General features: G+C 39.0%; 1 protein-coding gene across 1 annotated transcript in view; it reads right to left on the bottom strand.

The window, feature by feature from the left end:
* The window catches only part of CERS6 (ceramide synthase 6), a 293,290-nt gene that overhangs the window by 194,609 nt on the left and 84,174 nt on the right, over window positions 1–14,507 (bottom strand). Inside the window, exon 3 of the mRNA XM_045780449.2 lies at window positions 4,898–5,028. Coding sequence (XP_045636405.1) covers window positions 4,898–5,028 — 131 coding nt within the window. The remainder of the gene's footprint in view (window positions 1–4,897; window positions 5,029–14,507) is intronic.

Genomic DNA, 14,507 nt, shown 5'->3' with positions numbered 1-14,507 from the left:
AAATAATGCTCACGTCGTGATCTGATGGAGAAAAAAAACCAAAATTGACTTTTCTCTTTGGCAAAATTTTGTCCTTCATTATAGTGTGGGACAAATGGAAGATTCTAAAGAGTTTACAAATATTCAGTCAGTTCTCTCTTGCAAACAGGTGACTGGGTTGTGACAACTTGTTGAATACATTCACCACACATTTCCTCAGATCCAAGATCTGAAATCAAGGGATATGAGACAGCTTGCTCCCTGGGCATCCCTGCTCTTCTTCCCCTCAATTATTAGGCTCCACTTTCTTACTGAGGTCACAAGACAGCACTGCTGACATGACCAAGTGAAAAGCTACCAAGTAAAAAAGCAGTGACTGAGTGGCAGCATGAGGACAATGGGTTAAACCACTCATTTCTCACTCAGCAATGGAATCACAAATTAGGATCATGGGGCTTCTTTGCAGAAATAAAGTCACAATTTCAAAAGGTGCCCAGATTTTGGTCAGTCTGCTGCCCCTGAACAGAAACATCCCAAACCAGCAGCATTCGAGGGTAGTTTTAACCAGTCTCAACTCTAAAATGAAATTCCTAAAGAAATGACAGTCTTGAGTCCTCATCTTACAACAAGGTTCCATATGAGCAAATGCCTATCCACATAAATGAGTACTAATCTGTAAAGTGTAATATTCCTTGCCGTATATCTTCAGGTTATCATGTGGGAGATGTATCTGTCCAGTCAGGTGAAGACTGCTTAAACGAAAGTCATATATAATATTCCCTCCCAGGCATGTGCTATTAAACGCACTGCACAATATTTAAAAATGATGAAAGCATACAGGGTACAAATGAGAGGGAAGCCATTTATTCTGAAACTTATCTCTGTCCCCTTCCTGTTTCATCCTGCAGATATTTTTTTTATTGCAGATATGATTTACTTTCCTAGTATCCTGATGCAACTGTTGGGGGAGGGGGAGGCAAAACTTCACCGGCTTCAAAGCATGATCCCCCGGTTAAATGGCTCCCATTTAGAAACAGTTCCTCTGAAAATGTATCACAGGGTATCTCATTTTTATAAATTCTTCACTCCCTCTTGCAAATCTCTCTTTCAGTTGCCAATAAAGATTTAAATGCTTCTGGAAGAAATATTCATCAAAACTAACACAGCTGTGAATGACTGACATCAAGCATGAAGGGGGGAAAAAAGCATGTCAATGTTTCAACACATTACTTGTTGAACAACTTCTACTCAGTTCATCCGCATGAAGTGGGTGTGCCAAAAGCTGGACATGCCAGCAGATGGTTACAAGCACTGCTTGGCATGCATCTTGCTGTCATCCCACACTGCTGAAAGATGAAACACAGTTCCCCTGAAGAGAAACTATTTTCTAAAACAGTGATTGAGAGAGAACAGAAAAACTATAGAAACTGTACAGTTGGGCCCTAGACCTTCAAGTCCCAGATCTGTGTTGTCTTACTTGCTAATTTGATTTTCAGGATTTTTGAACAGCAGTCCCCTCTTTTCAGAGATTAATGCTTCTTAACCATGAATGTGTGTCATAAGTACTAAGGGCATTTCTTTCAAGATGTCCATGTCCCGACCTCACCTGGGTCACCTTGCTGACTCAGACATCCCGGGGTGGGACCCGGGTATGTGTATTTTCAAAAGCTCACCAGGTGATTAAACAGTGCACCCCTAGTTGAGAACAACAATTCCAGATCATTTTTTATATCAATGAGCAAATAACTACGACACACAAATGTGCCTATGATGACCAATATAATTCTGCCTTATTCCTCATGGCATCATCTACATGTTCCCCTTCGCCATTGCATTCCTTACTCTGAATTTCCTTCTTTGAAATAGTCTTGGAGCTTTCCACAGTTTGATAATTTTCCTAGACAAATTTTAGGCTAAGTCAGTGTATAATAGGCACTCTTCATTTGGGGAGGCAGAGTGCCAACTTAGATCAGCAAATCCTTCCAAAATAATGCCACTGTAACTTACAGTCATTTAACCAATATTTATTCAGCAGTATATATGTGGTGGGAAAGGCTAAGAATGCAAGAAAAACAAGATGTGGTTCTTGTGCCCTCAAGGAGCAAGTATTATGTAATTAGGGTAAAAATATATGGACAAGTTAAGAAAAGCTAAATAACCACATAAGAAAGCACATGATTCAGTATTAAATTACCAGTACTTACAATGAGGACTCTAAAAATTTGAAAGAAGTAGTGTTCATGCCAGACACTCAACAGTCATGACACATTTCTGAGACGGCCTGGGGTTTGAAGAATGGGTAGGGGATAGATAGGCAAGGCAGAGGATACAGGTGTCCATGCCAGGAACACGGCATAAACCTGAGTAAGAATGAACAAAGTATGCACAGTGAAAAGACAACCTTCTGGAAAGAAGGGGTCTTTGGGGTGACTGATACCGAACACATAAAGGCCAGAGTCTAGCTAACAGGCTAAGGAGCCTAATCATTTCTCCTATAGTTGCAGAAAAATCACTAAGGTTTAAAAGCAACAGAACATGAAGATAGTAGCATTTTGGGAATTTTTTTGTAGCAAAATATCTATGAATGTGAGATAAATAATAAGGAGAGCTATGAGAGCAATTAAGATCTGGGCCATGGCAGTGGCTTTACAGAGAACAAATGGAACTTGGTGAATAACCGTTTTGAGCTTCTAGCCTGTAACAGAATAGAGGCATGCAAACAATAGAAGGGAAGTCAGAAAGGGAAGCAAGTCAGAGTTGCCAGTTGGGAGAAAGCAGAATGATGCCTCAGAAGAAACCTCTTCATTGGACACCTGACTTTGGAAGAACCTGGCAAGAGGAAATAACTTCTGCACAGAGGATGGAAGGTAGAATAGGGAAAAAAAGAGGCTGAAGACTGAATCCGGAGAAGAAGCCCAGTCAAGAAAATGGAAAAATGCAGAATAACCGATTCAAACAGAAGCCCTTGGAAAGGCAAGAGAATCTAGTAACAATCCAGAGGTTAAGGAAGAAGAGAGTTTTAAAACAAAGTTTATCAGCACAGTCCTCTGCAATAGAGAAGTCCAAGGCCACCAGTATTCTCAGGGCTCGTTCCAGCAGTCCCGCCACGTGCCCTAGCCCACAGCTGACCTTTCTCCTCTTCTTTAGTTATTGACTGTTCATACCAATTGTTTAGCATACACACCTGTTTGTTGTATAACAGACTCAGGTATTTGTCATATTTCCTTGACACTATTATAATAAACTTCTTAAGGAAAAAGATCAAAATCAGTATTTTAGGTACCACCTCTCCCCCCCAGGTGTGCCTTCACATTGCCAAGCCTTTAGCCATCATTTAGAAATATTTTTAACTGATAAAGCCCAGCTGAATTCAGGGAGAAGACATAGATCCTGGTCTAGTGTTGAGCCTTGCTATTCGAAGTGTGGTCCATGGACCAGCGGCACCACCTGGGAACTTGTGAAAAATGCAACCTCAGTTGCCATCCCAGACTCACTGAATGAATGATAATCTGCATTTTTAACACCATCCAGTGACGGATTCCTATACACACTGGTACGGAAACTGGTGTAGACTTAGTATAGTACAGAAAGGACTAGCACTGAGTTACCAAAGAAGTTAGCTGGAGGAAGGGAAGATGGCACATGAGTTTCAGCATGTGGTTCCTGTGCCAAGACCCAGCTCCACTCCTGCTCAGACCTGCAGCCGAATGGCGCCCAGGCCCGTTGCATATATGGTGGGGCAAGGCCGGGAAGCAATTGCACCTTTTGATCTGGAGCCCAGACGCATAAATCCTTCTTCCATAAACTGCCACTAAGTTCAATTATAGGAAGGGCTTTGCAGATTGTATCTACTGGGTTGTTTTTCCGGGTTTTATAAATATTCTGACCTCCTGAAGATCCTGTTTATGCTCCCCATATCTACCCAGCCCTAGGAATTTATGGCATTATTCTGCCTCTAACTCATTTCTCCCAGAACACCAGGTTTCCCTCTACGTTTTAGACTGCAATTGCTAAAATACTTTTCCAGCATAATTGAAAGCAAAACCTGAAAATGCACCTTCAACCCCAAACAGAAAGAACCTGCAACAAAGGGAGCAACACTGACAGCAGTATTGTTCCAATCACCAGGTGTCAGGAAAAAGCTCCCAAAGGACAGAGCTGTTAGACAAAGGCACAGTCATATCCCAAAGGATGAAGACCAAATGGACCAATGAGCTCAAGTCACTGTTATCTTCCCTTTGTTGGAAATGTGCTCAATGCTTCAGTATTTCTTTCTCCAACTTCCCTATAGGTAAGTGTATTGAGTGTTGCTATTTCAAAATAGCACTGTGCTAGTTCTCTGTGGGGCTTTTATTATTCTTAACCGCTTTATTGATAGATAATTTACACACCATAAAGTTCGCATTTCAGAAATGGAAGAGACCTCGCTCCATCCCCCATCTTAAAGCCATGCTTCATTAAATTCACCCAAGGAATATAATACAGTTATTTCTTAAACCTCCAGGAATATGGGACATCATCACAACTCTCTGATAATACATCTAACATCTCAGCTTTTACCAGTGGAAAGAACTTCTTGACAAAGTCCCGTCTGTTAAAATGCAAACTCTAACAGCAATGACTTCTACTGCTATATTTCAGAGGTGGCTGACTGAAAAACGCTGTTGCAGGCCCGTGTAATCCACCTACTTTGTAGGAACTCTACTAGAAAGTGAGCTTCATTTACTAAATCCAACATGGAAATCACAAATTCTTACGAACTACTATTCCCCCAGGGTTTTTTTGTGGACTATTTTTCCACCAGGTGGCATTCTTCTTAGGGGCTGCTGGAGCCTGCAAAAAGCCCTTATATTTAACCTCGGGGATGGGATGAGTACTCAGGCAGGTTTTTCTTTCAAAAAGAAAAACAGCAACTTACATGCTTTCACAGAACTTCCTCAGTGTGCTTGGCTTCTCTTGGTTGCATCTTTGTCGAAACCAGCGCTGAATGCTGCGAACATCCCAGTCCAGCTGCTTGGAGAGGCCTTCCAACCTCTTTTCATCAGGATGCTACGAAACAAGGTACCAGCAAAATCATTTTCATCTTCACTATAAACACATCTGCCCTTGTCTAAATTGAGATTCCCCACCCCCCCCACTCCCGGATTTACTACCTGCTACTGAGATTTCCATATTTACCACTGAGGACCTAGTCCTTCCATTAGTAGCATGGCCATAAATAACCACTTAGGACAAAAAAAGTTACTCATTAGGAAACAGCACTGAAAAATACGAATCTTGCTCAAACGCTTGCACTTCTTATCAGCAACAGAGATGCAATGAAGCAGCCAACTGCCTGAGTCAGCTCCATCAGCCTTCAAGGAAAGGAGTTAGGTTAGGATGAATTTGCAAAGAGGCATCAAAGGTTTCACTTTCTCAGGAAAAAAAAAAATGCTATACCCAATTATCATACATCAGGGTAGTGTAGGACAGACAAAAGCTCAGTCATCTCAACAGACCTCACTTTAGCCTAAGAGGCACCAATTCTACACAAAACCTGTGTTCTCTTTCTTCCTCTTCTCTCTCTCTGCTCTGCTACTCACACATTCCTCTTCTATTCCTCTTCTTGGTCATTCCCTTTGACCAGACCCTCATCAAACCTTTACAACAACTATACATTACTTGAAGACGCAAACTTGGTGAACAAGAAGAGACCCTACTTATGGCTTGCCATAGGATGATACTATTCTGTCTGTCTCTCACTCATTTCTCTAACATTAGGAGGTGACAGCCCGGTTCAATTTGTCACTCTAATGACCTCTCAGCCTTGGTTCCCTCACCTGTCAGGGTTATTCATACACCGAAATAGGACTGTGATGACGACCAAATGTAAACAATATGTCTAAGACTCAGTAAACGTTAGTTTCTCCCCCTTTTGTATCTCTACCCTCTCTTCGATATCTTAGAGACCATCCTGCCCACAATTATGTGAGCATGTCCTGCCGAACAACAGAACCCAGCTGAGTGAGGTCTATTCCTTTATTTTTTCTATCTTTCCTTACTATAAATGAGATGTTAGTGATTAGAGGAAATAACCAAAAATGGGGTGGGGGAGGCAGGCTGAGCAGCTTCAAGTTACAACGGTGGGATTACCTATGATACCTTTCCAAAGCATCTCAAGCGATTCAAGATGTCAGAAACACAGGGAACCCAGCAAGTGGCCTTGGTATTATGACTGAGGTTATAAAATGTGCTGAGCTTGTGTTTGTGAAAGTCCTTTGCCAACTTTCAGTGAGTTGCACGCTTTGACATGTTTTTGTTTTTAGCAGTAATGATGCCATCTACACTCTCCTTTTAAGTCTATCTTAATTAAAAAATAGGGGAGACAGAAAATTCACATCCTACTATATACCTTGGCTATACCATTTTCCTAGAGGAATCGATTTTTAATTTCAATTTGTTTTCTCAGCTTATTGAATAGGTCAAACATTCACACGGTTCACAAAATAAAATCTATGCAAAGTTTCACCCTCCCATTTTATTCCTATTATTCTTCCCCTTCCTACCAGCTAACCAGTTATTAAATCAGTTTCTTTTCCAGAGATATTTTATGCAAATAAGTAAATTTAAATATGTATTCTTATACATCCCTTTGTCACAAATGGTTGCATACTACATGTATCATTCTGAACTTATATCTTGGAATATTTCCACATTAAAACATAAAGAATGCCCTCCTTCTTTTGTAGAACTGTGAGAATGTGCTATAATTTACTTATTCACTCTCCTGTCAATGGACATTTAAGTAGCTTCTAAACTTCCACTACTATAAACAATGCTATAATTAATCATCTTGTCATAGGTCATTTTATACAGGCATAAATAGAGATAAATTCTTGGAAGTAACTGTAGGAGATCAAAGGCCTATGCCTTTGCAACTGATTTAGATATTGAAAAGTCACCCTCACTAATGATTTTACCAATCTATACTTTCACAAACAAGAGGGCCCATTTCCCAATGCCTCGCCAACAGAGTACGTCATCAGATTTCTCAACTTTTTTCCAGTCTGTTATAAAGTGGTGTCTCCGTATGTTTTTAACTTGATTTCCTCTTTTTTACAAAATAGAAAAAAACCATTTACACTTCCTTTTTATGAGCAGTCTTTTCATATCTGTTGCACATTTTTCTCGATTTGTAGGTATTTTATTGATTCGTAGAGTTTCTTCATTTATTAACTAGGGTGATTAACCTGTGTCTGTACCATAGGTTGCATGCTTTGTAACAAGGTCTTTGCGTTTTAGAATTCGTCATGGGGTTTTCTGCTTGTTTTTTTATTTGAAGTTTTTGAAAAGCATATTCGAACTTACCAGTTTTTTCTGTTATAACTTCTGAATTTGGGGTCATAATAAGAAAAGCCTTCCCTACTCCAAATGTTCAAGAAATTAACGTAGGATGAACTGACATCTTTACCCAATTTGTCTTTTGTATCTTTGACAGTGTTTGAAAATTTTCCTCACATTCCTTGCACATATTTTACGTTTATTCCTAGGGATATTATCTTTTCTGGAGTTGTTTGTCGTAACTTTTCGCTTGATTCCTTTACGTTTCCAAGTACCAAGTCACATAATAACATGTAACTAGAATGTAAGCTCTATAAACAAAGGAAATTTTTAGTATCTTTTTTCACCTAAAATACAGTAGGGACTTTATTTATTTATTTGTCAGAGAGAGAGAGGGCACAAGCAGGGGGAGCAGCAGGCAGAGGGATAAGCAGCCTTCCCACCGAGCAAGGACTCGAACCCAGCCACCCAGGGATCCCAAGTTGTGCCTATTTTTAAAATTTATTACAGTTTTGTGTATACAATAAAGGTTAATTTTTGTAAATATTTAACAGGCACTTTAAAATTATGGTCCTTACATTAAGAATATAGGGTTCTAAGTGTACCACTTAGATCTTCTGCATTAATTATGCCTTAGAATTTCTATCTTCTGTTTTACATTTTGTTCACTTAATCTGTCATGACCCAGAGGTAAAATAAAATTTCCGGCTATTAAATTATTTTCTTTCATTCTTTTTTATGAGTATATGGATACATTGACATTCAATGCATATAAGTCATAACCACTTTATCTTTATTATGAATTGTATCTTTGGCAAGAAAAGGCCAATTCTTCTTTTCACATAATCCTTTTTGACCTGAATTCCACTTTTATGTAAAAACAAAAACCCTACTTTATTTTTGTATTTGTCTATACACTTTCACTCATACTTTTATTTTCAATATTTGTAATTACTTTTTCTGAAGGTGTCTCTTATCAGCTATGTGACCCAAACCTAAATTCGTTTTATTAGATAAGCCGAATCCATTTACATATATTGATATAACTGATAGGTTTGTTTATAGTTCTGTCACATTAATTCTGTTATGCTGTTCTGATAAAAAAAATTTTTTAATTTTGGCAAACCAAATACGGTTTGTATTATTTTCCTTCCTTTTTGTGGGCAATTTTAGTTCTAGTGGTTATCCATAATTATAATACTCTTCCTCTGTTTGTTTTCAATCAATAATACCATATGAGCAATATTTAAAGTTAGCATATTTCCTCTTCCCTCCACCCAATATTAGACAATAATTTTCTCTCTCTTACAGCTTACTCTTGTACTATTAAATATGCTTATATTTCTATTACTCAATTTGGCTGCTTAAACTGATTTGCTTTGACTCCCAGCTATTAGAAATTATGCAACTAGTGAATTTATTCTACCTCCCATCTTCTTTCTCCTTCTCATCTCAAATACGGTTGTACTTAAATTCTTTTTTAAAAATCTGTTTGTCTTTAACTGTTACAGAATAAAAACAATTTGCCTAAACGTAAAATTCTTAGTTCACATTTTCCTTGAAAATATTGGAAATATTGCTATAAAGAAGACTAAAGTCATGTTGATATTTTTTCCTAAATAAGTGATTAGATTTTTTGCTTGGCTGCTCAAAGAATTCTTTCTCTTATTTTTCAATTCCAGTAATTAAAACTTCTTCTAAAACTTTCAATTTTTACTACATGTTCATTAACATATTAAAATAAATCTCCATTTATTTTAGAAAATTTTTCTTGAATTTTATCTTTCAGTATTTATTCTCCTTTGCTTTTCCTTGAGGAATTCTAATAATGCAGATGTTTGGATCTGCTTGAGCTATATATCTGATTATTTTTAGCTCTTTTTTTTTTCATTTAATTCAGTTTTTTTTTAAGATTTAATTAATTTATTTAACACAGAGAGAGCACAAGCAGGGGGAGCAGCAGAGGGAGCAGCAGAGGGAGAGGGAGAAGCAGACTCCCCACTGAGCAGGGAGCCTGATGCAGAGCTCAATCCCAGGACCCTGAGATCATGACCTGAGTCAAAGGCAGACACTTAACTGACTGAGTCACCCAGGGGCCCCTCATTTGATTCAGTTTTATTATTTCCATCTCCCATGCTCCTCACTGAGTTTTCTGCAATGTCTAGTGTTTCCTGTGTTCTTTCCAATGTTGCCTTCATTTCTGTGATAGTTCTAGTACATTTTCCTAAACCTACAAGCTCCCATTGCATCTTTTCCTGCTGATGAACGATTTTTTTCTTTAGATCTACATTTCTTTTTTTGTGGTCTTCCTTCACAGAGTTACTTTTTTTTTTCTTTTTAAGATTCATCTATTTATTTGAGAGAGAGAGAGAGAGAGAGAGCATGAGCCAGGGAAGGACAGAGGGAGATGGAGAGAGACAATCAATGTTAAGCAGATGCCCTGCTGAGCACGGAGACCAACTCGGGGTTCAATCCCACCACCCTGAGAGCAAGACTGAGACAAAATCAAGAGTCAGACACCCAACCAAGTGAGCCACCAGGCACCTCTTTTTTTTTTTTTTTTTTTTTTTAGTTTATGGTAAAATATTTAATCACAATTTTCATTTACCCCATGGCCTCATTTTTCTAGTGACAATTTTTGTTAATAAGCATTGCTACACGTTTTTTTCTTATCATTGATGCTGTGTATGTTCCTTATGACTCATCTCTGAGTGAACTGGGTCTCTCTGACCCGCTCCCATCAGTGTGCAGGGCAGGGAGAGGGTTCCTGCCACTCAGCTGCCACAGAGGCCTCTGTCTCCTGAAAATCTGCCACCCGTATAGCTTTCTGTGTACTTATCCCAGTTATCTGAATTAAACTGGGTCCAGGAAGACATCTGCTGGCCTTGCTTCTGCACCTAATGTTGCAAACAGTGGCTAGAGCTTTCATCTCTCTCACATTCAAGAGCTGTCTTTTTGCTGGCTTTCCTGACAGCTACTGCCATGAGGCCCTCCATTCCCACTTCATGCTCTTCACTTCCTCCTACTTGGTTTCTACCCAATCCCCAGCCGTTCTTTGTTAGCCTTTATATATATTTTAAATCTAGAGATATGTATCTACTAGTTTGTCAAAAATAAAGTCTGAGAGATTTTCCTTCTTCTTTGTGTTTTGTAATTGTTTTGCATTTTTAAATTGTTTTCCTTAGTTTTTTTCTTTTTTAAGATTTCCAAGGGGGATGCCTGGGTGGCTCAGTCAGTTAAGTGCCTGACTTGATTTCAGCTGGGATCATGATCTCAGGGTCCTGGGACTGAGCCCCATGTTGGGTTCTGCCCTCAGCGGGGAGTCTGCTTGAGGACTCTCTCTCTCCCCTGCCACTCCTCCCACTTGCACTCTCTTCCCCCCCACTTCTCTCTCTCTCTAAAATAAATATATAAATCTTAAAAAAAAAAAAAAAAAGATTTCCAAGGAAAGAAATGAACAATGCTGACTTACATAGACATTTTTATTCCAGAAATACTTAGGTTGATTTTAATATGCATAACCGATACTGGAAGAGAAAAGGAAAGTAAAAAGGAAAGAAAGAGACAGGCATAAGAGGAGAGTAAGGGGGAACAAATTATAGGAAATTTGCCTGTGATTTTTAAAATATAGTGTAACATACCAAAAGTGGATGATGATATGATTTCTCTGGATCATAAAACCTGGTTTCACAGCTGACATACATATTTTTCCCTTAGCGGCCCAAGAATTGTTTTGACTGGAAAAGTGAAGCTGTTGGGATTACAGATATGTGCCAACAATATGGCAGAAGAATCCCCAATATGTAAATAAATAAATATAAATAAACAACTACACACACACACTAATTTATTTATAACAGATATACAGAGAAACAAATAGATGTTAACTCAAAAGGAAAGATTGTTAAAGAACATAAAGGGGTTCAAATTCATCAGATAATCACATAGATGAGAACTACACGGTCACGGCATGTGACCAGTGAGGTCACAAAGGGATCCATATTCAGAAAGACCCACACTTCAAATTTCAAGTTCTATGGCTGCTATCTCAAAATTCTCAATAATTTTGTTACAGAATTGGTATTTTGTATATGAAGTCCAGTGTCAGGGGTTCAGTCTTAGCTCACACACAGTCCTACCACTTTCCCCAGACAAGTTTGGGGGAAGTTATTTCTCTGCCCACTGGCTCCCCAAGCTCCCCAGGCTTCCTCCCCGTTCCCACTCTACCTAGTGACACTGCTGCCTCAGATGCAAGCATGGAAAGGGCTAGAGTTGGGTGTGCATATCCCACAGGGCCTCAGTATGGGACATGAAGGCAGCCACCTTCACCCTAGGCTGGCAGTGCCCCCATGCATTTGGTGGGGGAATCAAGGGGGACAGGCCTCTTGTGCATTCCAATCCAGGTACCAAGTGTGTCCTGGTGTAGAGACTGCAATACACTTGAGAGTTACCTGTAAACCGGGGGTTGGGGCAGTAGGCCCATGGAAAGGGAAGAAACCTGTCTCCACTTCTCCACCCCCAGCCAGAGAAGGGCAGGCATGTGGGCTCTGTGTGCATTAAGTCAGAAGGTTGGGCCCCCAAGTACCTGTGAGGCTCTGTACTTGTCTCATGAGTATCCCCATGTCGGAGAAAGCATGACATTAAATAGCAAATATAAAATACCTTGACAGGTCAAGAAAAAGAACCTATGAAAGAAAAGAAAAAGCTTTATATTTTTATGCCTTGAATGATATTTTTTCAGACTTCTTGAAAAAGAGACCCCGCGTTTTCATTCTGCATTGGCCCTACAAATTATGCGGCCAGTCCTATATAGAGCAGATTTTAAGGGTTTTGAGAGTGCATCCCTACACATTTGAAAGATGATAACCATGCCCTTCTCCAAAGGTGACCTGAATCATGGTCAAGGCCAGTTGGTGAGTGATCACTCAAACACACACAAACACTGCTGAGACTCTCTAAGTGCTGCTACTTCTATTCTGGTCAACCGACCTGTTACTTCCTCATATCATAAATAATACTGGACAACTATAAAGAATTCAAGGAAAAACTGTTCCAACTTTTGCTGCATTTATGTTTAAAACATGAGGTTTCTGCTCTAATCATGTAAAAATGTCCAACAGAAACACCCTGGAAACTAAGAGAGTATGATTAAAATTAGCTAGAAGTAAATTTCTCTAGAGCAGTCAACCTGACTGCAAAATCCTTTTATTACCTTTATAGAAGAAATTTCTCCAGTAACCATAATAAACATAAGCAATGGAATAAAATGTCCACTGCAGAATTTCTAAAGGGATACATAATATGTGAGTAGAAAACTCATTTTATTATGCATTTAGAGTAGCTCACAAAGTGAATACAAATATATTATAATCTCATTTTTAAAAACCTGATGACTTCCTACACTTCTGCTTTATCAGAGGGAAAGAAGTGTCTCCTGCAGTAAATTGATATGTTAAATGAAAATACAATTTTTTCTTAATATTTTCTTCCTCTAAGTACCATAAGTTAAGTACCATAAGCCCCTTTGGGTTAGAAACTGACAATCTGAAATCAGCCCATAAAACTACCAGAAGGCGAGTTTTTAAAAAAATCTCATACATTCTTCTCTTCTTCCTAGCAGAGATATAAAAAACACCTAGTGCTTTCTTATACTTCTCCAGGAAAAATGTCATTTTTAAAAGGATAGAGGAGAAAATCCTCTTGGCAGAAGAAAGGACCATAAAATACACAAAAATGTTTGAATATTTGAATTAATAGTTTTCAGACAAGAGACAAGTAATACCAATGGTCAGCAATACAAATACCAAAATAGGAATAAAACTTGCATAACACTGTCAAACCACATTTTAGAAGCCTGAGTAATTTTCCCAGGAAAATGAAAAAGGGAAAATGAGCCATTTAATATACAAACACACAACACTTCCCCTAGAATGTTACACTTCGCTTGGTCTTCTTTCTTGTCTATGCCAGAGTAAGATAAAGAGAGAGAGATACAGGTAAGAAGATACTTGGCCACTGTGATGCTCTTCCTTTTTTCATGGCCTTAGATGGAAGGTTTGTGGCTTCTTTCTCCCCCTTCTTTGTTCTTAAGGCACTGTCAGCTGAGGGGTGACAATCTTCCCCCTGCCCTGCTCGGCTCCCCCTGCTTCTAGTTTGGACATTAACTCACCACAGTGATAATGTCTTCTCCTACCTTCTCTACAGTGAAACTACAACTTAGAACTCTCTAGACCCTTGTCCTTCATTCTTTCATGTTGCAACTCTTCTGTCCTTCAAGTATTCCCTCTTGTTTACATTTGCCTACGTATCACAACTGCAGGAATAAAAGGACAACGCTAGAAGCAGATGGGCACTTTTTCTCACACGCACAGGCATACCTCGTTTCATTACACTTCGATTATTATGCTTTACAGATCACTGCATTTTTCACTTATTGAAAGTCTGTGGCAACCCTGCATCGAATAAGTCTGTCGGGGACATTTTTTTTTAATAGCATTGGCTCACTTCGTGTTTCTGTCTCACGGTTTGGTAATTCTGGCAATATTTCAAAACTTTTCATTAGTATTATATTTGAATTGCTGCAATCTCTTGACAAAACTTTAATGGATGAGAAGTTGCTTCTTATGAATGGACAAAGAAAGTGGCTTCTGGAGATGGAATCTCCTCCTGGTGAAGATGCTGTGAAGACTGTTGAAATGACACGAAAAGATTTAGAGTATTATATAAACTGAGCCGATAAAGCAGTGGTGGGGCCTGAGAGGACTCCTATTTTAAAAGAAGTTCAAAATGCTATCGACAAAATGCTATCAAACGGCGTCGCTACACATGCTCCCCATGCTACAGAGACACTGTTCGTGAAAGGAAGAGGCGATCAATGCAGCGAACGTCATTACTGTCTTATTTTAAGAAGTTGCCACAATCACCCCAAACTTCAGCAACCACCACCTGATCCGTCAGCAGCCATCAACATGGAGACAAGAACTTCCACCAGCAAAAGAAGATTACAACTTGCTGAAAGCTCAGATGATGGTTGGCATTTTTTAGCAATAAAGTATTTTTTTAATTAAGGTATCTATATTGTGTTTTTAGACACAATACTACTGCATACTTAACAGACTACCGTACAGTGTAAACATGCCTTTTATATGCCCTGGGAAACCAAAAAATTCATTTGACTCGCTTTATTGTGGTATTTGCTTTATTGCAGG

The sequence above is a fragment of the Ursus americanus genome, chromosome 1 (genome assembly GCF_024610735.1).
Source record: "Ursus americanus isolate L20-20 chromosome 1, mUrsAme1.1.p, whole genome shotgun sequence".
Classification (NCBI taxonomy): domain Eukaryota; kingdom Metazoa; phylum Chordata; class Mammalia; order Carnivora; family Ursidae; genus Ursus; species Ursus americanus.
Note: the sequence above shows the minus strand (reverse complement) of the source record. Positions and strands in the feature narration are given on the sequence as shown.